Source organism: Cucumis sativus, unplaced genomic scaffold (assembly GCF_000004075.3).
Source record: "Cucumis sativus cultivar 9930 unplaced genomic scaffold, Cucumber_9930_V3 scaffold63, whole genome shotgun sequence".
In the NCBI taxonomy this organism is placed as follows: Eukaryota; Viridiplantae; Streptophyta; class Magnoliopsida; order Cucurbitales; family Cucurbitaceae; genus Cucumis; species Cucumis sativus.
This window is the reverse complement of record NW_022279557.1, coordinates 79,257-106,688: the sequence shown is the minus strand read 5'-3', so window position 1 is coordinate 106,688 and position 27,432 is coordinate 79,257. Positions and strand designations below refer to the sequence as shown.

Sequence of the window (27,432 nt, the reverse complement as noted above, 5' to 3'; positions counted from 1 at the left end):
CTCTTCTATGGTCCTTTTGAGTACTGCAGGTGATGTAATTCCTATGGGAGAGGCGGCTCCCATACGACCTCATGGTTAGTTGGTGTACGTGGAACGTGCGGGGCCTTAATAGCCCTATAAAGTGTAGAGCGGTGAAGGACTTCTTAGCTGTGTCTACGGTGGGTTTCTGTTGCATCCTGGAGACTAGAGTTCGAGAGGAGAACTTTGTCTCGATATCTAGAAGATTTGTGATTCGTGGGGGTTCATTAGTAACTACAGCGATAGTGGAGCAGGTCGAATGTGGATTATGTGGAAACGTAACAGTTTTGTGTTCACGACTAACGAGGTTGTCGACCAGTTTATTTTTGGTGTAATAACAGATTTGATCTCTGGGGAGAAGGTAGAGGTTCTGTGTGTGTATGCCTATAATAGTAACATCGAGAGACGTGTTTTATGGAGGCAAATGGCTGAGATCTCTGCTGGTTGGAGAGGACCGGGTATGGTCTTGGGTGATTTTAACACCATCAGACTCCAGTCTGAAGCATTCGGGGTGCTCCGAACGTGGGGGATATGGAGGAGTTTGACATGGCTATTCGAGAGGCGGACCTTGTTGAACACGCGGTCCAGGGGAACTGGTTTACTTGGACTAGTAAGATACATGGGTCGGGTTTGATGAAGAGACTTGATCGTATCCTAGTGAATGATGAGGGCTTAGTACATGGCCTAACATGAGGGTTAACGTCCTCCCGTGGGGTATTTCTGATCATTCTCCCATACTTGTCTATCCCAGTAATCAGCGAAGCCAACAAGTGGTCTCTTTTCGTTTCTTTAACCATTGGGTTCAAGAAGCGTCCTTTATGGATGTTGTGTCCTCTGCTTGGACCAAAGATACTAGAGTTTCTCCAATTGTGAATATTGTGAGGAACTTAAGAAATCTCAAGTCGATTCTTCGCAGACATTTTGGTAGGCATATCCGGACCATCAGTGAGGATGTTCGTCTTGCCAATGATACCATGGACCGAGCTGAAAGAGAGATGGAGACGAACTCTCTGTCGGAGGAGGCGAGTAATCACGCGAGCTTAGCCACGGTAAACTTTTGGAAAGCGGTTAGAGTGGAGGAAGCCGCTATGCGTCAGAAGTCGCGAACCAGATGGTTGAAGCTAGATGACCAGAATACTGCCTTTTTTCATCGATCTGTTCGATCAAGGCAGAGCAGCAATGCTTTGAGATCAGTTATTGACCCAGATGGAAATCGGTTGACTAACCATGATCAGGTGACTCAGGTGGTAGTGAATTATTTCAAAGATAGTCTGGGTTCTCAGAATATTAGCTATGGAGAGCTCTCTACTAGTATTGAGGAGATTGTTCAGTTTAGATGGACTGAGGAGTGTTGTCAGGCCCTCCAGTCGCCTATTGGCAGGGAGGAAGTGAGACGTGTTCTGTTCTCCATGGATGGTGGAAAGGCTCCAGGCCCTGATGGGTATTCAGTTGGCTTCTTCAAAGGAGCTTGGACGGTGGTTGGAGAGGGTTTCTGTGATGTCGTCTTACACTTCTTTGAGACCAATTACTTCCCTCAAGGGGTGAATACGACTGCTATTACACTTATTCCTAAAAGGAATGGTGCTGATCGATTGGAGGATTTCAGCCCTATATCTTGTTGCAGCGTTATTTATAAGTGCATTTCAAGAATATTGGCAGATAGGCTTCGTGTGTGGCTTCCTTCTTTTGTTAGTGGAAATCAGCCAGCTTTCATCCCTGGGAGGAGTATTATTGACAATATTCTTCTTTGTCAGGAGCTTGTAGGGGCATACCATTTGCACAGAGGTAAACCTCGGTGCACTATGAAGGTTGACCTCCAAAAAGCTTATGATTATGTTAATTGGGATTTCCTCTTTGGCCTGCTGATTGCCATAGGTACGCCTTTAAGATTTGTGAGTTGGGTTCGAGCGTGTGTGACCTCTCTGATGTTCTCCATTATGATTAATGGATCGTTGGAAGGTTTTTTCCATGGGAGGAAAGGACTTAGACAAGGTGACCTTTTATCCCCGTTCTTATTTGTGATGGTCATGGAGGTGCTTTCTCGCATGTTGAACAGCCTACCTCAGAATTTTCAATTCCACTAGTTTTGTGAGAAGGTCAGATTAACTCATCTTACTTTTGTAGATGACCTGATGATCTTTTGTACTGCTGATAATCATTCTATGAGTTTCATAAAAGAGACTATTAAGAGGTTTGGTGAGCTTTCGGGACTGTTTGCTAATCTTGCTAAAAGCTTAATTTTTCTTGTGGGGGTTAATAGTTCGAAAGCCTCTCGGCTTGCTGCTAACATGGGTTTTTCCATTGGTCATCTCCCTGTTCGTTATCTTGGGCTTCCTCTCCTCTCTAGAAGATTGCGGAGCTCTGATTGTGATCCCCTTATTCAGCGTATTACCAGTCGTATTCGGTCTTGGTCTGCTAGAGTGTTATCTTTTGCAGGTAGACTTCAGCTTGTTCGCTCAGTCCTTAGGAGCCTTCAGGTTTATTGGGCTAGTGTGTTCATGCTTCCTATGAAAGTCCACAGAGACGTTGATAAGATCTTGAGGGCTTATTTGTGGAGAGGTAACGAGGAGGGAAGAGGTGGTGCTAAAGTTGCCTGGGATGAGGTTTGTCTTCCTTTTGATGAAGGAGGTCTTGATATTCGCGATGGATCTTCTTGGAATATAGCAAGCACGTTGAAGATATTATGGTTGCTACTTGTTAAATCTGGTAGTTTATGGGTTGCTTGGGTGGAATCTTATATCCTTAAAGGGAGATCGCTCTTGGAGATCGATGCTGGGGTGAGTCGATCTTGGTGCTTTAGGGAAATCTTGCGTAAGCGGGATATCCTTAAAGATCATGTTAAGATGGAGGTGGGCAATGGAAGGAAGTGTAGAGTGTGGTTGGTTCCATGGATTCAGGGTGGGCCGATTATCCAGCAGTTTGGGGAGAGGGTGATCTATGATGCAGGTAGTCGGTGGGATGCGAGGCTGGTGGATTTCATGGGTCGGGATGGTGATTGAAGGTGGCCGCTTGTTTCTTTGGATTTGATGGACATTTGGGATAGGGTTCAGGGAGTGAGGCCGAGTCCGAGTGTTGAGGATAGGTGGGTCTGGGTGCCGGGGAGTCATGATAGTTTTTTATCACCAGTGCGTGGGAGACTATTCGTCCTCATAGTAGTAGGGTTGGTTGGTCGGGTTTACTATGGGGTGGGGGAAATATTCCTAAGCACTCCTTTTGTGCTTGGTTGGCCATCAGGGATAGGTTGGGTACTAGAGATAGGTTAAGTCGGTGGGATAGGTCGATTCCTTTATCGCGTTTGCTTTGTGGAGGGAACTATGAGTCTCGTGATCATTTGTTTTTTTCTTGTCATTTTGGGTGGGAGGTTTGGTCGAGGATCCTTTTGCTTATGTCATCTTCTCATAGAATCGGTTATTGGGAAGAGTGTGAGGAGAAAACTGTGGCGCCTTCTCTGGTGTGATACAATTTATTTCATTTGGCAGGAGCGAAATCATCGTCTTCATGGAGTTGCTATTCGGGAGCCTATGGTTGTATTCCAGCTCATTCGGTCGTGTATTAAAGCGCGTGCTGCTTCTTGGTCGGATGGTGTTCATGGTCTTGTTTAATGTTCTTTTCGTTTGCTTGTCCCCGGGCTGTGGGGTTTCTCTTCTCTTTATTAACTTTGTTGTCTTTCTCTCTTCTTCTTTTCCTTTTAATGTTTGGAACACTAGTTGGTTTCTTTTGGTTTTAGTTCTTGTTCCCGAGATGTGGGGTTGTTTTGGGTACTTATGGGTTGTTTTGTCTAACTACTTGTTCTATGAGTGTTGTTCGCTCTTTTGTCTTGACCTTAGGCTGTGAGGTCCACCTTGTTGTTGTATAATATTATCATTACCTTTTCAAAAAAAAAAATCAAACTCAATGCTAAGTTTGACTGCTCCCTTCGAAGTGACAACAAGCCTTGTTTTTGCCCTACTGTGGATCGAGGAGGATTCCTCCTTTTTCAAAGCCCTCAATCAAACTTGACGTTATGTTTAAAACACTAAAAATAGATGGTCTAGTTTTGGTTAGGCCAAAAGCGATGTTTTCCCCCAAAAGCTCTAATAGCTAGGGAACTCAACATGTTCTACTTGACCTAACCGACTTGAGTCTGTATTTTTTATGAGCTTTTTTTAATGCATATTGCATATGTTTTTTTTATAATTGTTGATTGTCTCACTTTTTTATGGTCTGCATTTACGAGCCTCTTTTCTTTCTTTGTTATGAACTGCGGTAACTAGGCATTGCTAGAACCGATGGGGTAACATTTCTATGGTTCTACACTTAGTTTCTAAGTGTGATTGCTCACCTCTAATTTTCAAAACACTTAATTTCTAAGCACATACAATGCTCACCTAGAAAAAAATGAAAATTGTTGTAGTTAAGATCAAAACTAAATAATTATGAAATAAGACATAAGAGATTTGATTTTAACAACCTTCCCGTTGTACTTGGGATCCACTCTGGCTTTGTGCTGGAAAATTGGTTTGGAGCTAATCGTAAGCTTTCGGTTGCTCTTCTAAAACCTTTAGATACTCTTCAAAGCTATAAGCTTTGCTTCCTGACGAAGAATCTTCTACTATTACAATACATAAGAAAATTCTATTTCATAAACCCTGTATCATAATTGAGGCTGATAGAATGATTATTCTATAACCCTACCGATAGTTTCATTCTTAACATTCATAAACACGATGCATGGCAGCTATCCAATTCTATTTCATGTTCTCGAGAATGGCTCGGTTTAACAATAATGTTAATTTTTGTTTTCTATTTTAAAATAATAACGCTGCTTACTAATCTTTTTTTTTTCCATTTGGCATTCTACTTTTTCTACTCAGCTTTCTTTCCCTAGTGATAACAAATAATACGGGTGATAAAAAACTTAATCACTCACTTGTTTCAGCCACTGAAAGCCCTTCTGCTTTAGAAATAGAAGATGGGTTTGAGTAGGTAGATTTACTTGCATTGTATGTGCTGTTCATTGAACTCTCAATTTCATCGAGACCAATTTCTCACTCAAACATGGTCTTGCATTCTCTAGAAACGTCCTACAAACAAAAATGAAGAACAAAAAACTACAATAAGGTCTATGAAAAAGTTACAAAGGAAAATCTCAAAAACTAATATGTAAGTCATAACAACCTTAAGTCTTCTTATCGTGGGTTAAAATGCACGTAAGGTTTTTCCAAGAGTCCGAGCAACTAGCATGTAAATAAGTTAAGTCAACTAAATTTGCTATAAATTTACTCGTATTAACATTATCATTGTTATAGACTTGACAACTTCAAATTTATCAATATAAAATATGCTTTAACAAAACGTACCTTGAGGTTCCTCCAACCTTATTAAAAAAGCAAATAATCCAACAATTTAACAAATTTATAGTGCATATTATGTATATCAATTGATCACAACAAAATAAGATCGAACAAATACCCATGAGTAATATTTAGCCACCAAATGAATAATGATGAAAATCTGAAAACAAAACCGAGAAAAAAAAGAAACAATTCATCAATAAAATAAATTTAGGGGACTAAAAAGTTGTTTACCTTATTACACACTTCAAAATATTAAGAAAAGTGGAGGGAAAAAACCAACCAATAATCAACAAATAAACTTCAACACAAATAGCCATAAATTTTCTTCTTTAAAGGTATCACAAATAAGTCCATCAGTAATAACAAAATAAAAAAGGGCAATGTGCAATTGAATTCTGCAGTCGTAAAGCTATGCTAAAGGCAGTATGAAATCAAACTTGAGCACTAACAAGAAAATTTGCAAAACAAAAATTACTAGACATCATTAACTAAAGTACCAGCACAACAATGAATGTGTAACCTCCGCAAGAGCAAACCCGAATGGAGAAGAACATGAAGAAATATATAAATAGAAGAAACATAAAAGACAAACATGAAACACATGGAAATATACAAAGGGGATAAATAAAAGTACAATTATAAAGTGATGAAGCACAAATATAGGTATCAACAGAACCAGAATACAAGTCTTACCCTATCTCGACTGTCGAGGAGTGTTAACCAACCGTCGGAAGGTTGGTTTATTTTTTAGAAAAAATTAATGTTGTCTGAATTCTTTTCCAAGCCACTAACCAGCCCCTCCTTATCTATGATCGGCGATCAACTCCTCAACCTCTAATTACATTTAAAAGAGTGATGCGAACATTGTGTGAAATCCCAAACCTTTGATGGATCCCACCATCACTCTCTTTCTATCCCCTTCAAAACCTCATTATTTTCAAGAGAGGCCTCAAAGCTTCTTCCAATTAACATAAAAGAAGAATGAAAGAGAAGGAGAGAAAGGGAAAGTGGTTCAAAAGCTATGGAAAAAAAAGTAAAAGAAAATGGTCTACTCATTGGCACATCTTACACAGATGATAATGTTAGGGCAAGGCAATGAGAGACAGAATGCTTTTGGAGCCTTCTCCTCTACTTTCGAAGATTTTAACAAACTAAAATATGCAAATGTTACAAGAAAGATCTTTGGAGATTTGAAATAATCCAAAATAAAGAAAAAGGAAAACCCCAATATGTACAAATTTCATAATCTAAAACTTGAAAAGTGATTGAATGATGAGATATGTTTGTACAATCAATTATAGAGACAGTGAAACATTAAAACAAAAATGAAACGTACCAAGATAAAAAGAATAGCAACTAGTATTATGACCTTTGTATGTCTTCAAAATACAAACATCAAAATGAATCAAGAGATCTACCACACAAATACTGGTATCAACACAAATAAAGCAATTGTTTTAGTAACAATATTTGAGTACAATTAAACTAAGCATGCTATTGTCCTTGACAAATTTACATTCTTCTAATCGAACAAAATCTGACCTTTAAATAATGATAGAAACTGAAGATGAAAGCAAGTTTAGCTACAACTTCAGACCGTGATATATATGATGGAACCTATAAAAAAAAAGAAGAGTACCTAACTATATATACACAGAGGAGATCTGATGCTTTCTAGCACATCAGAGGCTCAATCAATTTATATTTAATTGAAAAACAATCCCTATATTTTAATGCATACACATTGAATAGCCCCTGTTTCAATCCAATTTACAAAACTACCTCCATAAAATTACATAATGGGGGAAGTTCGACCGGATGCACTGTGCTTTACCAGAACCACATGAAATTATTGGAACATAGTTCATTCAATTAACTTTCTATTCAATAATTGAAACAAATGGAAAGAGGATAATTGAATATTAAATAAAGATGGAATTAATTGGGAACTCACGGAGTAATGCGATTTGTTCGGGGGCTCACCACTGGAGTTGGAAGAGAGACAAGGATTAGAAAGGAAAGGAAGAGGAGCGTCTGATAATCCAGCGGATTCTTTGATGAGTGGAGTACTAGTAGTAGTAGTGGAGGTTCCAAGGACATTGAAGTCAATCCGGTGAGACTGAGGGAATCCAGAAGGTTGAGGTTGAAGAGAGTAGAAATTGCAACCAAAATCGGTGACGATGGTGGAATCGAAATTGCGAGGGAAGAAGAAAAGAGCATCACAAGTCGAAGTAGAGGAGGAATCAACACTGGAGAAAGGAGTAAGATGAGGAGAACCTGCCATTAATGGAAGAGGGAGGAAGTGAGAGAGAAAGGAGAGGGAATTAATTAATTAAAGAGAATTAGGGTTTGAGAAGAGAAAGGGAAAATGGAGTGTACGAACAAAGAAAAAGAAGAAGAAATGGAAAGGACGCGCTAAGAGAAGAAGATGGAGATGGATCGGTGAAATGGGTATGATAGGGTTTCTTCCTTAAAGAAACGGAAATTGAGAGATAGGCCTTAGGGTTTTGAGAAGAGAAAGGAAAAATGGAGTGTACGAAGAAATGGAAAGGACGCACTAAGAGAAGAAGATGGAGATTGGATCCGCGACTAAGAGAAGAAGATGGAGATGGATCCGCGAAATGGGTATGATAGGGTTTCTTCCTTACAGAAACGGAAATTGAGAGATAGGCCAAAGAAGACAAGAGAGCAAGAGAGAAGGGGGAGAAGAGGGGGAAGAGGGAGACTTGGCCGTTAGAGAAGAGGAGAAAGAAACTTTAAATGAGAGAGACTGTACATGTAGGGTTTTTATTAGATTTTTTTTTTTTTTTGAAATCTTGCTTAATTGGATTTAGAGAATTTTGTGTATTCGGTTCACCGACTCGTATTAGCTGTCCATTGGTCCATTGTTTTGTCCTTTTTTTTTCAACAAACTAAATGTTTTAAGCCATTTACAAATTAGATTTCGATAAATCGATAATCATATTTTTTTACAATATAGGACTAAAAAAGATAACTAATTTATATATATATATATATACATACAACAGTATTTAGTTAAATTACAAAAAAATTCTTTTGAATTTTGTAGTTTGTGTAAAAAAATTACCTTAAACTTTGAAATGTTAAAAAAAATTGTTTTGAACTTTTAAAAATTATTCATAAATACATCTACATACGTAGGATGAAGGTATTGGCATGCTTCTCTAAAAAAACTTTCCAAAAAGATGTTGTGTGACTTTTGAAAAGAAAAATTACAAATGGGGTCGTTTTTAAACAAATTAGATATATCAAGTTATATTTCTTTAATTTTTTTTTTTTTCACATATTATCAATCACATCTTACTTTTTTCTTTTTTCTTTGGAACCCTGCAAAAATAACAAAAACATTTATAATCACATGACTCATGTCACTACATTTTCTAAATTTTAAAGTAGTAAATTTAAAAGTTGATAACTCTATGATTATCGTTTGATAGTCATCTAATATCACTAATTTTGTCATATTCGTAATATCCAAATAAGGTTTCTTGGTGAGTCTAGAGTCGAACGTGAGGACTTATACTAAAAATATATTTATATTTTGAAATGATCTTAAGCTGATTAATAACATACGCCTAAGAACCATAGCGGTATCATCCACTTGTAAGGGGGAGGGGAGTCATCCACTATAGATAAGGTCCACTTGTCTCCCTCACCCAACTTCATAAGGCTGCCAAAAGAGTTAGGCATAATCACATCCACACGTTTACCCTTCTCTCGAACATAAACCAACTCTTTTTCTTCCTAATAACGAGTAATTTCATCCGATTACCTACCTCCTTTTCCTTAATATGCCTAATGGGGGAGCTATTAGTTTACTTTCCTCCAATTATTTAACGTCTAACACCACATCCACAAGACACAATTGTCCGTTCCTCCTCTTTGTTTGAAACCACCTTGCTCACATCCTCCTCTCGATGAACTTTGTTTTCCACAATCTTAGAACTTACCACTAGAATGCCCAAAAGACCGGCACAAATTATACCTTCGAGGCTTCCACTCATAATTCACAGTCATAACGAAATCCTCTCCCCTATGGTGAATTGTAAATTCAGCAAGCATAGGAGAGTCCACATTTGATTCAACACATACTCAAGCATGTGACAACCTTCGTCTTTCCTTAGTAGCTAGATCTAAAGATAGAGGTTTGCCTATAGCACTAGCCACAACAGTCAATCTGACATCTGTCCATAACTCCATTGGAATCGTACCTAGTTTAATCCATATAGGAACATAATAAAAAACAAAGGATTTAGGGACAATACCTGGAGTCCATTTACGGAGGAGCATACTTTTGCCAGCAAGATGTCGCGATCAACGAGATAGGATCCATTCAACAAGTTTTGGGCATTTGAATTGGAAACAGATGAGTCCGTTCTCAAGAATTGTAATCGTTGGCATTTTAATTTTATCAACAATAACAACGAGCTAAACGAAATCCTCTATCCAGGACGCACTAATGAAAACTAAAATGTAAAATAAGTACGAAGTAATTAATTAAAACAGAAGACAAAAGAAACCCAAAGTAAGTTGACAAAATGCCCACAATAAGCTTCAAGATGAGTGAGAGGGAACACCAAGAGAAACATGAATAGCCTTGCTAACTTTTCACTACTAGCCAACTACATAGTTTTTTACAATACGTGTTAGGGAAAATCTTTCCCTTTGCAAAACAAACCAATATATAATCAATCATTGGCTCCTTATGGGAAAATACAGAAGCCCTATACATGTCTGTTTCAAGCTGTGTTGAACAACTTTTAATTCCCTAAGATAAGGAGATTTATCTGAAGGTTCGAGAATAATGACATGTCCTAAACTAACCCACCATTTCGCAACAGTGAACCAGTTTGATCGTTAGGGGACAACTTTTGATAATAAGCGCACAACCATGCCCCAATTCCAATGTTGCCCAAAAGTAAAGGCCTTTCTTCACAATGCTCCATAAAAAAAATTCGACTTTCACATAAAGATCTTATTTCTTTTTTATTGCTCCAAGAGATCTAATAGATCTATTTTCACCACGCAAATCCCTTTTGTTATCATGGAAAATGTGTTGGTTGTGCTCAAACCAAATCTATGCTAGCAACACTTTTATCAAATTAACCCATATTTTTTTTTAAAAAAAAAAAGAGGATATGAGTGTTCGCACGAGATTTCCGGAGAAATTTAATTCGTGGACTTGAACTTGGGTTGATGTTGTATTTTTGTAGATTTGATGCGATGCGGTTCAATCTCTAGAATTTGATCCTCTGATTCTCTCTCAACTGTATGTCTACGCTTGATTTGGAGGAAGCGGAGCACGTGATGTTCTTGAAGTTTGTTGAACGTCTACACTTGATTTGGAGAAGCGGAGCACGTGATGTTCTTGAAGTTTGTTGAACGTCTACGCTTGATTTGGAGAAGCGGAGCACGTGATGTTCTTCAAGTTGGTTGAATGCTTACGCTTGATTTGAGGAAGCGGAGCACGTGATGTTCTTGAAGTTGGAGTCTTGGAAGAAAGTTTGTATCTTCAAAACAGCTTCAATCTTCGAGGGTGGTCAACTTCAGAAGTTAGGGAGTTTTCTAGCTTTTGGAAGAATTCTCTCTAGATCTTCTAGAGTCAAAATTTTCCAACCCCTACAAATGAGGAGAATTCCTCTATTTATAGAGCTCACTGGTGGGCTTTATGGGTTTGAACTTGGTTGGTCCATGGACCAGACCCATGGGCTCAACCATATGGATTTAGGTTATATTTAGTCTTTGGGCTCAATTACGCTTATTTTTTTTGGGCTTAATTGAACTTAGTCCAAGTAAATAATATTTAATTGAACTAAAATGATTAACTTAATCCAACTATTGATATGAAAACATGTGGCATTATTAGAATGACCAATTTATTTATTTTAACTCTTTAATTTGGAGCATGTGTCAATTTTAATTAGTCCCAAATTTAATTATTTGTACTTTTCATCATTAACTTAATAAATGATGTGGCAATTTGTGATTGGTCTCAAAATTTCTTATTCAACAAATGCCCCCTTTTTCGAGATTTATGCACGTATATGAGTGAATGAATCTCGGAAAAGATAAATTTGAAGTCAAAGTACGAGCCCCCTTTTTTTTTTTTTACTCAATTCAGCATATCAAATTAATCAAACTATGAATTTAGTATGTGAGTTTGATTTAAATTTAAAATAAGGGTTGGAATATGGCCAAACCTTAAAAAAAATTCAAAGTTTTTTTCCCACTTAATTTATTTGAGGGGAAAAAAATTTAATATGATGATTTTTTTTTTTTAAGTAAAATTTGGAATATAACCAAAATTTTAATTTGAAATAAGGATAAGGTTTCTACCGTACCTTAATTTATCTTGGGGATGCATAAGAATTTGGAATGACCAATTTTAATTGAGATAAAAAAAATCAGGTCCTCAATCTTAGGTAAAGTTGGATTTATGGCTCCGATTTAAATTCACGATAAAAAGGAGGTCATATATGCAAGTTAATTTAACTTGAATTTTGGAATTGAGAATATATATATATATTTAAAAATGTTAAAATTTTTAAATATTTTAAATATCTCAATAAAAGTTAAACTGAGATTTATCCAAAAAAAAGAAATAATTTAAAATAAAATAAGATAATTGGATTATCTTTTCTTTATATATTATAATTTTTTTAAAAATCATTCCTATTCCTTTTAGGAATTGGATTTGTTTTTTTTAAAAAAATAATTAAATATCATTCCTAATCCTTCTAGGAATTGGATTTGTTGGGCTTATAAATAGACTCATACCCTACTCACTTATACCTCATCCAACGCTTATTCCTCATTCAATCAGCAGAAAGGTATAGAAAACTTTTCTTCTCCCTTTCTCTTTTTTTCTATTTTTTTTGTGTGTGTTTTTTTTTATTTGTGTGTGTGTTTTTTTTTTTATTCTGTTTTGTTTTGTTTTTTTTTTTTTTTTTTTTTGTGTTGCTTTGTTTTGTTTTTTTTTTTTTTTTGTATTGTTTTTGTTTTGTTTTTTTCTTTTTTTTTTGCAGGAATGACTTTTTCGGGCTTCTTCTAGGGACGATCGGGCTTTTGCCGTCAGATCTATCGCCCTAGTAGGAGAGATCGACTCTGTCATCGTCGGGCTTCAATCTTCGTTTGCAGAAATGACTTTGTTGAGCTTCTTCTAGGGACGATCGGGCTTTTGCCGTCAGATCTATCGCCCTAGTAGGAGAGATCGACTCTGTCATCGTCGAGCTTCGATCTTCGTTATCACAATTGAGCTTCTTCGTTTTTTCTTCTTCTTCTTCTTGTTCTTCTTTCTTTTTGTTTTTCTTCTTTTGCTTCTTTCTTTTTTGTTTTCTTCTTCTTCTTTCTTTTTGTTTTTTTTGTTTTTCTTTCTTTCTTTTTTTTTCTTCTTTTTCTTCTTTCTTTTTGCTTTTTTTTTCTTTCTTTTCCTTCTTTTTTCTTCATCATTTTCTTCTTTCTTCTTCTTGCTTCTCTTTTTTTTTCTTTCTTGGTTGTGGTACAAGGGAGAAGATGAAGATGAATCATCTAGCTTGCGACACCTTAGAGCTGATGAAAATGAATTCCATCGGCCGGGTTGCGACACCTGTTAGATGATAAAGATGAATACTCTCAGCTACGACATATAGGAGAAGATGAAGATGAATCCTCTCGGCTATGACATATGGGAGGAGATGAAGATGAATTCTCTTCAGTTGCAGCACTTGGAAGAAGATGAAGATGAATCCTCTCGGCTATGACATATGGAAGGAGATGAATCCTCTCGACTATGACATATGGGAGGAGATGAAGATGAATCCTATTCAATTGCAGCACCTGGGAGAAGATGAAGATAAATCCTCTCGGCTATGACATATGGGAGAAGATGAAGATGAATCCTCTCGGCTATGACATATGAGAGAAGATGAATCATTTTCGATTGCAGCACCTGGAGAAGATGAAGATGAATCTTCTCAGCTATGACATATAAGAGAAGATGAAGATGAATCCTCTTTTATTGTAGCACCTAGAGAAGATGAAGGTGAATCCTTCCGGCTACGACATATGAAAGAAGATGAAGATGAATCCTCTTTGGTTGCAACTCCTAAAAGAAGATGAAGATGAATCTTCTTTGGTTGCGACACCTGAAAGAAGATGAAGGTGAATCTTCTCGGTTGCGACTCTTAGGAGAAGATGAAGATGAATCTTCTCAGTTGCAATTCTTAGAAGAAGATGAAGATGAATCCTCTCGGTTGTAGCACCTAGAAGAAGATGAAGGTGAATCCTTCCGGCTACGTCATATGAAAGAAGATGAAGATGAATCCTCTTTGGTTGCAGCACCTGGAAGAAGATAAAGATGAATCTTCTTTGGTTGCGACACCTGAAAGAAGATGAAGGTGAATCTTCTCGGTTGTGACTCTTAGGAGAAGATGACGATGAATCTTCTCAGTTGCAATTCTTAGGAGAAGATGAAGATGAATCCTCTCGGTTGCAACACATAGGAGAAGACAAAGATGAATCCTCTCACTTGCGACACCTTAGAGTAGATGAAGATGAATCATCTTCGGTTGTTACACCTGAGAGAAGATGAAAATGAATCTTCTCGATTGTGACTCCTAGGTGAAGATGAAGATGAATCATCTCGGTTGTAACACATGGAGGAAGATAAAGATGAATCCTCTCACTTGCGACACCTTAGAGCAGATGAAGATGAATCATCTTCGATTGCAACACTTAGAAGAAGATGAAGATGAATCCTCTTCGGTTGCAACACCTAAGAGAATATGAAGATGAATCCTCTTCGGTTGCAACACCTAAGAGAAGATGAAGATGAATCTTCTCGATTGCGATTCCTAGGAGAAGATGAAGATGAATCCTCTCGATTGCAACACATGGGAGAAGAAAAAGATGAATCCTCTCACTTGCCACACCTTAGAGCAAATGAAGATGAATCCTCTTCGGTTGTAGCACTTGGGAGAAGATGAAGATGAATCCTCTTCAGTTGCTACACCTGAGAGAAGATAAAAATGAATCTTCTCGGTTGCGGTTCCTAGGAGAAGATGAAGATGAATCCTCTCGGTTGCAATAAGTTGAAGATGAAGCAGAGGTTAAAGCTTTAGCATTGTATGCATCTTCTTCAAGAGGCAGAAACGATGTTACACTGTCGTTTTCATCTTGGAGAGGTGAAGGCAGAGCTGCCGATCGCCGTCCTATCGAAGTTGTACCATCGTTATCCTCTCAAAGAGCTGGAGCTGCAGCATCGATGAAGCCTTCAAACTTGAATATAAGGAATCATCAATGAAACCTTTATGCTTGAATATGAGGGATCATTAATGACGCTTTGAGCTTGATTTTGAGATTCTTTTTTTTTCTTGTTACATGCACTCAACTTGTACATAGTCTTTGCACGGAGTTTGTACATCTTCAATTTATTTCATCTCATTGTTACTAGAGATGAACATCTTGAATTTAGGGATTTGCCCCAATTTGTTATGATTCCTTAGTAGAGATGAACACCCTTTGAAGAAAAGAATTAACTCACGACGTAGTTCAAGGTTTTTTTTTTTTTTTATAATGGTGGACTGAACTTAAAGTTTACTTTAAGTTGCCTACGTACCCTTTGTAATGTAGGGATCAAGTCATAACGTAGTTCAACTTTTTTTTTGCTGGACTGGGCTTAAGGTTTTCCTTAAGCTGCCTACGTACCCTTTATAATATAGGGATCAAGTCATAACGTAGTTCAACTTTTTTTTTGCTGGACTGGGCTTAAGGTTTTCCTTAAGCTGCCTACGTACCCTTTATAATATAGGGATCAAGTCATAACGTAGTTCAACTTTTTTTTTTTTTTTTACCTGACAAAATTAAGCATAAATTTTTTTAAGAAATTTACCATTGATTGGGCCAATTCGTAGTCCGTCTTGATCAACGATCTTGTATGCGCCATTTGTATAAACTTCTTTAACAATGTAGGGTCCATCCCATTTAGATGTGAACTTATTTCCTGTATGCCTTGTTGTGATGATCGGTCTCCTTACGGCAAGTACTAGATCACCGACTTGAAAGGAGCGAGGTTTAACGTGTTTATCAAAAGCTTTGGACATTCTCGCTTGATAACATTCCAATGCTTGCTGAGCCTCTAATCGCTTTTCGTCAAGTGCTTCTAATTCTTGAAGACGTAACTTCACATTATCTTCGGTAGTCAATCCCTCTTGTACTGCCATTCTTAGTGACGGAATTTCCCTTTCGAGAGGAAGGACAGCCTCCAACTGTAAACAAGCGAATATGGTGTAACCCCTGTAGGGGTGCGATGAGTCGTTCGATAAGCCCATAATGCCTCGTCGATCTTTTCTTGCCAATCCCTCTTTGACTTGGAGACAATTTTCTTTAAAAGATTACACAATGTTTTGTTGAATGCTTCTGCTAGTCCATTCGCAGCTGCGTTGTACATGGATGACTTATATTGCTTGAATTTGAATTTTTCACATAACTTGTCCATCATACTATTGGAGAATTGCTTTCCATTATCCGTCACGATTCGATGTGGAATACCGTATCGATAGATGATGTGTGTTCGAATAAAGTCTGCCACGTTCTCCTTCTTGGCTTCTCTCAAGGAAATGGCCTCAGCCCACCTTGAAAAATAGTCTGTTGCTGCTAGGATATAAGAATGTCCTGCTGATGATTTTGGTGTAATGGGGCCAACCAGATCGAGTCCCCAAGCCTCAAAAGGCCAAGAAGCCACAGTTGGATGAAGAGTTCTGGAGGTTGGTGTATGAAGTTTGCATGGTATTGACAAGGCTCACACTTCTTCACATAGTCTATTGAATCTTGGATCATCTTAGGCCAGTAGTAGCCCATTCTTCTTAGCTGGAATTGAAGCTTTGGTCCCGATTGATGTGCTCCACAAACACCTGCATGTACTTCCTTTAGAGCTTTTACCGAATCTTCCTTTCCGAGACATCGAAGGAAGAGCCCTTCAAGAGAACAACGATATAAAGTTCCCTTGTAATAAATGAAGTGTGCTGCCCTTCTTCGTATCTCAATTTTATGACGAGAATCCTTTGGAAGCTTTCCATGTTCAAGATACTCTATGATGGGTTGACGCCAATCTTCTTCATCAATCAAATAGGATATTGCCATGTTCACTTCCTGACATTCAGGCCTAACTGGGGGTATAATCCATCGTTGACAAAGTGGTATGTTCAGAGTTACATCGTCTGGCATGGTCAAGGCCGTGGCTAAATTTGCCAATGCATTCGCTCTCTTATTTTCTACTCTAGGGATGTTCTAACATCACATTATCAAACTTTTCCATCAATTGTCGAGCATAAGCAAAATATGGCTTCAAGTCTTCATGTTTCACGTCATTTGAAGCGAGAGTTGATTGATTATCAATTTTGAATCACCATAGACCTCTATGAATGACACTCCGATTTCTAATGCTATTTGAAGGCCAATTATCAAAGCCTGATATTCAGCCACATTGTTTGAACACAATTCGGAAAGTGCAAAGCTATAAGGCAACATATGCTTCTCAGGAGAAATGAGGACAATGCCTGCCCCCGCACCACTTCTTCGAGCTGCACCATCGAAGTACATAGTCCAAGGTTCCATAACTTATGTGAAGAAAACCTCATCGTCATGTAGGTCATCACATAACTTCCAATCCGAAGGAATTGGGTGGTCTGCTAAAAAGTCTGCTAGCGCTTGTCCTTTTATCGCCTTTTGGGGAATATAGACAATGTCATATTGTTGGAGTAGAACCGCCCATTTGGCTAACCGTCCAGCGATGATTGGCCTGGATAGAACATACTTTATAGGGTCTGCTTTTGCCACCAGATGAACCGTGAAGGCCTGCATATAATGCCTCAACTTATCAATGGCAAAGAAAAGTGCAAGACACATCTTTTCGATAGGAGAATAGTTAACTTCAGCCCCAATTAATGTTCTGCTTAGATAGTAGAGAGAACGCTCCTTTCCCTTTACCTCTTCTTGTGCCAGTAATGCTCCTAAGGACCTTTCTTGTGCAGCAATGTACAATATTAGTGGTTTGTCAGGTACTGGAGCTCCCAGCACTGGGGGAGTAAGCAAGTATTTCTTTATGCTATCAAAAGCGTTCTAACAAGCTTAATCCCACACAAAATTTTCTCCTTTTCTCATCAACTTTTGAAAAGGTTGACACGACCGGCCAAGTTAGAGATGAACCTTCGGATGTAAGCCAATCGTCCTTGGAGACTTCTTAGGTCATGCAAACTTTTAGGTCTTGACATCTTCTGAATGGCATCAATCTTGGACTGGTCTATTTCGATCCCTCGATGCCTTACAATGAAGCCAAGAAATTTTCCTGAAGTTACACCAAACGCACACTTAAGAGGGTTCATCCTTAGCTGATATTTTCGCAAGCGATCAAACACGACTTTTAGATCCTTCAAATGGTCTTGTCGTCTCTTTGTTTTGACTACAAGATCATCAACATAACATTCAACATACTTGTGCAACATATCATCAAACACTTTCTGCATGGCACGTTGATAAGTAGCGCCGGCATTTTTCAATCCAAAGGGCATCACCTTGTAACAGTATATTCCCTTTGGAGTTCTGAAAGCTGTCATTTCTTCATCTGAGAGGGCCATCCGTATTTGATTATATCCAGACGACCCATCCATAAACGACAACGCCTCGTGTCCAGTAGTGGTATCAACCATGATTTCGGTGATGGGCAAGGGAAAATCATCTTTAGGGCATGCATTATTCAGATCGCGAAAGTCTACAAAAACGCGAAGTTGTCCATTTTTTTTCTAACAGGGACAATGTTTGCTATCCACGTTGGATATTTGACCTCGCGAATGAATCCTGCTTCGATCAACTGTTGACTTCCACCTCGATTTGAGGGATAAGCTGGTCGAAAACGTCGTTGTGCTTGTTTAATCGGTCGATATCCGGGTTTAATTGCAAGATGATGGACTGCTACTTTTGGTCAAGTCTTGGCATCTCCTTGTACGACCACGCAAAGATGTCCCTGTATTCGGTGAAAACTCATATATTTATCCACCTCTTCGTTAGAGAGGGACGCACTAATGAAAGTCGGACGTGGTTCCTCTATTGTACCAAGGTTCACCTCTTTTAGCTCGTCTACAGTAGATTGGCCACCATCCTCTAAACTTTGTGGGGCATTTTCTGCGTCTCTTTCATGAGTTCCAGTCTCTGATTCCTCAATAATGGTGATGTGATGACATGAAGTTTCACATTCCCTTGTTCCGACCCTTCTTTTTCAGGATTCGTTAGTATAACATCATGTCTTTTACCTTTAACGAACCTTGACTTGTATTGAGAGTAACAAAGTTTTTCTTTTCATGCGAGAAGGAACGTTGCTATGAATTTCTCCATTTTCCTTGTCTCCAAGAAACTTCTTACTACGATAATTATCGACATCTGTATGCTTAATTCGACGCCAAACTTTCACACGAGACATTGGTTCCTTCTTCTTTGTATCTATGTTGGAATCAATGTTGTCGTGTGATCCTTTATCCCTGAGATGATTAAAAATCGGAGCACGGGGTGCTTGTACATTTTTCTTTTAGACACACCTAGCCTTTCAAAGGCTGATGGTCTTGTAGTTGTCAAGGCATGGCATGTGCTTTCTTTATTGGGAGTCGTAGTTAGCCTTCGAAAGACGAATGTCTCTCAAGGTTTGGTACTGACTGGAGCCTTTCTCTTTCTGCCTCTGTCATGCTTAGCCTTTCAAATACTACGGGACGTGCAACAGATGGTCTAATTCGATCAAATACTGAGATTTCTCTGATTATCCACCTTCTTTTACGTCAGTATTGTCATCCTCCTCTATAGTTATATGATTGATGTCAACCACTTTTTCCTTCCCCTTTTTAGTTATACGGATCGGTTCTGGCGACTTGTATCCGAGTCCTTTTCTCGACACGGGTATAATGTCCTTCCGTAGAAGCTTCTTTTGAGTTGAGGAGAGCTCAGGTCGGTCATGAATTTCCAAGCTTTTAAACTCGGTGTGAGCTGTGAAGTCATAACCTGCTTTCGCATCAATTTGTAAGCCTTGGGTCGAATCCGTCTTTCGTTCGCCTTTGGGGCAAGTTTCCTTCCACCAGATCTACCTTTACCTCTTGCTTCGCTATCTTAGTTAGTGGTGTAGTGAAGCTTTCTTTTATGATTTCGATGTCACCAACTTTCAAACCTTTTGGAGACTCCATGAATGGTGATTCGCCTTTCTTGCGCCTTGACAGAGGGACATAACGCAAAACTGGTGTGTTTGCAGCATTTTCATCTTCAAGATCATACCCTTTGTGCTGCTAGTGTATGCTTCACCCTTTCCAGAGTTAAAGGTTCTCGCACTTTCATGTGGTTCTGTGGTTGCGAGTGATTTCATTGTGAATTATCTTCTCCTTTTGTAAGAGGGGTTTCTGCAGGCAAAACTTCTAAAATATTATTATTCTTTGAATAAAACTTTGCATCTGCGAAGTGAGACTCAGCTTCTGAGAATGGATTAGAGTCGGCTTCAACCTTCTTTACACCGTCCTGATAAAATTTGAAGCACTGATGCAGTGTTGAAGTTACTACTCCGTTTCCATGAATCCAAGGACGCCCTAGTAACAACTTGTAAGTAGTCCTTGAGTCTATGACATGAAACAATGCACTGGCCTTTAGGTCGCCAATTATGAGTTCTAACCGTATCATGCCTATTGCTCTTTGGCTACCTTGGTTAAAACCTTGAATTACTAGCTTGCTATTTGAGAGCTCGTCCATCAAGATGCCTAATTGCCACATAGTCGACTTTGGCATTATGTTGACAGCTGAGCCATTATCAATGAGGATTCGATCGACTCTCTGTTCTCGAACGTATCCAGAAACATACAAAGGTCTATTATGAAGTTTAGATCCCAACAACAAATCCTCATCTGAGAAGTCTATAGACATACAATAAGAACCACTCTCATATGTCATAGTCGGAGTACTCGAACTTGATGCTCTTGAATTTAGCAATGCATCAATAAGGATGGTTTTGGTCTCTTGAGGAAGTGATAATAGATCCTCTACATTAAACCTTGAAAGGTCTTTTGATACTCCCTCTCCTTCTAGTGATCTTGGAGGGATTATTTCTTCCTCCGTTGTGTTGATAGCATGACACGCAACGACTTCTGGGTCTTCATCCTGATGATCACAAAGGAAGCTTTTTGGAAGGAAGTCTGCCAAGGTCACTAAGCGTTGAGGTCGAGAGAAATTCATGTCTTCATTATGTACGAGCTTAAGCTTATGAGTCTTCTTCTTTTTCTTATTCTTTTGAGTCTTATTTCCTCTTCTATAGTTTTGGTAAGAGCGAGACTCTCTTTGGGTCGGGATCGACTGTCTTTTCTTTCGGTGGGTCACCACTATCCACCCTTCATCGTCTTCTTCAATTGGTCTTTTCTCTCCTTGAGGATCCTCGTATGAGATTTCCTGAAAGAATTGGACAACTATAGGCTCAAAGGTCCCGAACTGGACCAAGCTTTTCCTTTGCTCAAAAATCAATCTCGACGAAGAAGCCTCAGACATTATCGTCACTTCAGCGTGGTTTGTTTGAGCTACTTCCTCCAAATCTAGCTCAATCCTTTTCTCACGAGCCAACCTTAGAATTAGCTCCTTCAGCACGAAGCATTTCTCTACTGGATGACTGATGACCCGATGATACTTGCAGTAATTGGGATCATCTACCTTTCCTGCTTGCTCAGGTCGTTTACATTCTGGCAGCTGGATCAGCTGCTTCTCTAGTAGTTGCTCTAGCATGTCAGCGATATCTGAATCAGGAAATGGGTAAACTTTTTCCTGCCTTTCTTTTAAAGTCAGACGTCGCCTTTCGCTTCCATCATCCTTCTTTTCAACCCTCGCTTCCTTTCCTTTGGAGAATTTCAGCGGGGTTGTGTTTACGACCATAGATTCTTTCGGTGCTTTTCACTATCTTTTCAGCACCTTTCATCTCTTTCTTATCTTTCTTTACTTCAGGAACAAGAAAATCTTTAGTTCCTCTACTGGCGATGCTCAACTCCATATCATGAGCTCGAGTTGCCAGTTCTTCAAATGTGCGGGGCTTTATTCCCTGCAAAATGTAGAGGAGTCCCCAGTGCATGCCTTGGGTGCACATTTCTACAGCCGACAGTTCGGTGAGCCGATCTTTACAGTCAAGACTTAGAGCTCTCCATCTATTGATGTAGTCGATGACTGGTTCTCCCTTTCTTTGTTTCGTATTTGTAAGCTCCATCATGCTTACAGTACGCCTGGTGCTGTAGAAGCGATTGAGAAACTCCTTTTCTAGTTGTTCCCAACTCTCAATGCTTTCTGGCTCCAGATCAGTATACCATTCAAAAGCATTTCCTTTCAAGCTTCGAACAAATTGTCTGACTAGTTGATCTCCTCTTGATCCTGCATTCTCACATGTTTCGACGAAGTGAGCAACGTGCTGTTTTGGATTGCCCTTTCCGTCAAACTGCTGGAATTTTGGAGGCTGATATCCAAGCGGCATTCTCAAGTTGTCGATTCTTTTGGTGTATGGTTTAGAGTACATGAAAGAAGTCTGAGATGGGCCTCCATATTGTGCTCTGATGGAGCTTGTGATCATATCTTGTAATTGTTGAACCGAGAGAGAAGCCACAGAAGTTGATTGTTGTTGTGGCTGATTTTCTTGTACCACGTTCTTCCCTTTGTCATCAACTTTAACGACAGGAGTTTGACTCGATTCAGCAGTTTCACGAGTCTGCATCTGCTCCTTTAAAGCTGCAATTTCGTGGTCTCGTTCATCAACAACCTTCATCAGGAGATTAATTTTTCTCTCCATCTCCGCCATGGCAGTCTCGACTGCTACATCAGCCATCATGACGGACATCACATCTGGGTGTGCTTCTTTCAGTGACCTGGTAGAGGCAGAACCATAATCATTATATAGAGGATTTTCCTTGATGACAATTCCAGCTTTAGGAGATTCCATCAATTGCTTCAGGATGCTCTGCGCGATGGCGGAACCTTGGTCTTGCCCTTGGATGATCCCCTTGGAACGACTACGGGTGATAGGTCCCGTGTAGGTGTCGCTTGCAGCTGAAGATTTGGATGCAGCTTTCTTTGATGCCATTGATTTGCTTGTAGATCTAGATGATGAGAGAGAGATGAGAGGTAGAGATGGTCCCACTGGGCGTGCCAATTTGTTCGCACGAGATTTCCGGAGAAATTTAATTCGTGGACTTGAACTTGGGTTGATGTTGTATTTTTGTTGATTTGATGCGATGCGGTTCAATCTCTAGAATTTGATCCTCTGATTCTCTCTCAACTGTATGTCTACGCTTGATTTGGAGGAAGCGGAGCACGTGATGTTCTTGAAGTTTGTTGAACGTCTACGCTTGATTTGGAGAAGCGGAGCACGTGATGTTCTTCAAGTTGGTTGAATGCTTACGCTTGATTTGAGGAAGCGGAGCACGTGATGTTCTTGAAGTTGGAGTCTTGGAAGAAAGTTTGTATCTTCAAAACAGCTTCAATCTTCGAGGGTGGTCAACTTCAGAAGTTAGGGAGTTTTCTAGCTTTTGGAAGAATTCTCTCTAGATCTTCTAGAGTCAAAATTTTCCAACCCCTACAAATGAGGAGAATTCCTCTATATAGAGTTCACTGGTGGGCTTTATGGGTTTGAACTTGGTTGGTCCATGGACCAGACCCATGGGCTCAACCATATGGACTTAGGTTATATTTAGTCTTTGGGCTCAATTAAGCTTATTTTTTTTGGCTTAATTGAACTTAGTCCAAGTAAATAATATTTAATTGAACTAAAATGATTAACTTAATCCAACGATTAATATGAAAACATGTGGCATTTTAGAATGACCAATTTATTTATTTTAACTCTTTAATTTGGAGCATGTGTCAATTTTAATTAGTCCCAAATTTAATTATTTGTACTTTTCATCATTAACTTAATAAATGATGTGGCAATTTGTGATTGGTCTCAAAATTTCTTATTCAACAATGAGTTTCACTATTATTAATATTGAAAAATGAAGAGATAAAGCTCAATGTCATGAGGATTATACAAAGAGCAATAGGATGGAGGATCAACAGACGCACCTGGACATCTCAACTAGGTTGACACCCCTTAGCCCTCATCACATCCAAAAAGCGACAACACAAGATCAAAACCAAAAGCCACAAATAGAAGGCTTTTTTTGTGTTTGTTTTGCCTTTGGACATTACTCCTTTGTTATGGGTTTTAGCTTGGTTGGATATGATGAGGGTGTTATGGGGGTGTCAACCTAGTTGAGATGCCAAGGTGGACCCCCTGATCCATGGTTACATGTTCATTGTATAACTCTCTTGTACTATGAGCTTTTGTCTAACTATTTTATTATAAAACCAAACAAAATGATAGAATAATATGTCCAAAACAAAATCATAAATCATAGGTAGCAGGTCGAGAACAAAGAAGAATAAGCCTTGATTGAGCAAAAAATCCCAACAAATATTGAATGTTTGGAGAAGACGGAACCAACATTTCGATACAAAGACATAATCAATTAAAAGGTGCTAAATATTTTTCATGTTATCAACACAAATGGGGCAGACATGAGGTGAGAGGACATGGGAGGGAAGTTTTCTTTGAAGTACTAAAGCACAGTTTAATTTTCCAAACAACATAATCCATATAGGGATATTTATCCAAAGAGTGAGCTAAATAGCCCAATGAGTGATTGTTTTATAAAACATCGTTTTGAAATAACAAGTATTTAACAATTAACTCTTAACATAAATGAAATCAAACTCAAACAACTTATCTCAAACTTTCCCTTTCAGTTGCTATACCTAGAATCGTCAAGACAAAAAACAATAAACTAGGCATAGAAGCCCTATCCCGTGATACGATACTTACGAGATGAAACTCTAGCATCAATTGTGCCCTATCTCGTTATAACTACAATGAGATGGAAAACTAGGCATTCGTACAGGGTCTCGTCCCTTGAGATGGGAAACTAAGCATCTTTAGAAGTCTTCATCTCTTATCTAATACCAATGATGGAAAGCTAGGTATTTACTGAATATCCAAATCAAATGACCTCTATACACAAGAAAATCTCTCCCGAAGGGTTGCTATATATCTTAGAATATTTTAGGTATAGACTAAAACATGCTAATATATATTTTCAAGCTTAAACATTTTGATAACTTAGCACAATCATGATTGCTTATAATTTTCATTACCAAAATGTTTCTAAATTCATGCTTTGGAAATACTTTATAAGTCAGTATCCTCAAATATTCAAACATCAAAGCATGCTTGAAACATTTGATAGTAAATTCATGTTTAGAAATCAACTTTAAACTCATTTTTGTCACTTATAGAGAATAGCTTGGACCCTTGGCTTATAAATTTGTTCGATCTCCTTCAGATCTAAAATAATGAAAAATAATGGGAAATAATTCCATTTAATTCCCGTTGATCATAAAAATATCAAAACTTTGCTTAAAATTTCCAAATACCATAAAAACAGCCCAAAGACATTAGCTTGCGTACAAAAATATTTGTGCAGAAGTTGGCAGTGTGCGCGTAGAGCTTGCCTTGCCATGTCTTGTTCTAACCTCATGTGCAGCGTGTCACACTCACAACTTTTCAAACATGGAACAGAATATTGTGCGACACTTGTTGTAACTCGATGAACACGTCAGTTGTATGAAATTCGATACGATGTAGCCTCCCTACAGGTTTTAAGAGAAATTTTTATTAAACATGAGAGAGAAAGGAAAGCATTGGAAACATCGTTAAAAAAAACTTTGAAGACTGTCCATTGCAAAGAGAGAGCTTAAATTGCAAAGAGTACCCTGTATGAGATTGGTTTGTGGAACCAATTGGGATGGGAAAAAGTTTAGAGATATTTGAGAGAAACTCTTTTCTTTTTGCAAAGAGCAATAGCGTTAGCCTTATTTTTTCTTTTTTATTAATTCATTTTTTTAAGAAAATTGTTTTCTTCTAGATATTATAACTCTCTTTCCTTCTAGGAATAAAAAATGAAGTTAGAAGAGAACCATGAGATTCTATTAATTTACAAACAATTAAATTAAATATATATTTCAAATCTACTGATTAATTAACATTAATCAATTAGTTAATAATAATGAAATCACATTTATATTAAATAATATTAAAAAAACTCATTAATTAATTCTCCAATTAACTAATAACACTATAATTTATTTATCTTATATTATAAACTAATATTCAATTTTGAATCTCATATCATCACAAATATAATTTCTCTCAATAATTTTAATATGAATCCAATTCACATTAAATTAATATTTGAACTCATTCAAAATATTTTATCTCTCATAAATTAATTTTGAATCATCCCAAAGTTAAATTTATATAGTAAAGTTTGATAAACTTTATATTATAATGTATCACTATACATTATATCACTATACATTATACTAATTCCCAAGTTAAATTTAAACATTTTAAATTACAACTAATACAAATAAATCTCATTACCCTTTACGAGCTAGGAAAGGGACCTAATGGACCTACAGATCAGAAGCTACAACGATCTAAGATTAATTGGCTAAACTCATTAACCACATTAATCAATATTCGTTAGCTGTGTGTACACTCCACTAAAGACTCACAACTGAACTCTTCTCACTAAAAATATATTTCTGTGTCCACGGATATAGACCAATAATAGTAAGTTAGTCCTTCACGAGTGTTTGTAACACCAGTTGGATCAATTTACCGCTTTACCCCTATGTTGCCTCTAATCCTTAAAAACCAGTGCTTCTCTAATGAACAACTTGTTTATGGTCCTACTAATAAACAAAAACCCCTCTCATGTCATAGAGAGGGTACGGGCCCTTTGTTTAAGTTTTGGAGACACCATTTAAGCTAACATTCATCTACTTATCCTACAGTAGGAAATGAGTGAATTCCATTTTGTGCAATTATAATCCCAACTCCCCACTTAGTTTTGTCTCCAAAATCACTACTACAAAAACAGGCTCTCTTGACGGTTGTGATTTCAAATAAAAAAGCGGTAAATTTCAAATGAATTCAACATTCTTGACGTTTTTTAAACGTCAATAATATATAGTTTTCCTCGACGTTTTAAAAACATCAAGAAATTTATAAAAAATTCTTAACGTTTTTAAAATGTCGAGATAATTATAAAAAGTTCTTGACATTTTTAAAAACGTCAAGAAATTTATAAAAAATTCTTGACGTTTTTAAAACGTCAAGATAATTCTAAAAAATCATTGATGTTTTTAAAAAGTTCAAGAAATTTTAATTTGTTTTTTACGTTTTAAAAACATCAAGAAATTTCTAAAAAATTATTGTGTTAATATTCTTTTACAAAACCCAACGTATCAAATAGATCACTTCCCCTTTTCTTAATTAAACCTAATTCGCCGCGACTTTGTCCCTTCTCCACCCGAAATCAAAAGCGTCGTTCACCTAACCTTCCCTTCGCGTTCATCTGTGCATTCATCTGCGTTCATCGCCGAAAAAGACTTCGCTTCGCGTTCATAAGCATTCACCTTCATTCATTTGCGTTCATCGTCCGTCACCGTCCGTCTGCTTTGCGTTCCCTTCACCTTCGTTGATTTGCGTCCGTCTGTTCACCGTTCGGAATGCGTAAACACATTCTCTGTTCGAAAACGAGTAAACACATTCACTGTCCTTCTGTCGCATTCCACTTTCGCTAAACCTCTATTCGTTTCCAAATCCTTCATGGTTACTCATTTATTTTCTTCCCTTTCTAAAGGTAATAATTTTCCTTTTTTTCCTTTGTGATTAAAATTTGTAATTTGTAATTTAAAATTGGAATGCAAAATTAAAGAAGAGGAAATATGCCTTAGAGAATGGAAGAAAGGTTTTGCATTTTAGGCTTGAAAGGGGGATACAAGTTATTATAATTGTAATATATAAATTTTGAACAAGGCTACCAAGCGTGCGAATATGATTCATTGGTTAGTTTAGGATTGGAAAGAGAAGGATTGTGGAGTTTGTGATAATATTTTGGTACATTGGAGCTGGAAACAGAGAATATTAAAA

General features: G+C 37.9%; 1 protein-coding gene across 1 annotated transcript; it reads left to right on the top strand.

Moving 5' to 3' along the window:
• Positions 1-707: 707 nt before the first annotated feature.
• On the top strand, positions 708-3,017 carry LOC116406072. The gene is made up of 2 exons (XM_031889780.1): positions 708-1,893; positions 2,143-3,017. Exons 1-2 carry the CDS (start codon positions 708-710, stop codon positions 3,015-3,017), a joined length of 2,061 nt encoding a protein of 686 aa, XP_031745640.1.
• The last annotated feature ends 24,415 nt before the right edge of the window (positions 3,018-27,432 follow it).

What these genes read in the sequence shown, in the direction of transcription:
- LOC116406072 (XM_031889780.1), top strand. Translation starts at nt 708, where the DNA reads ATGAGGGTTAACGTCCTCCCGTGGGGTATTTCTGATCATTCTCCCATA. An exon ending in TGGCCTGCTGATTGCCATAG is followed by an intron (nt 1,894 to 2,142) that starts GTACGCCTTTAA and finishes TTACTTTTGTAG; the next exon opens with ATGACCTGATGATCTTTTGT.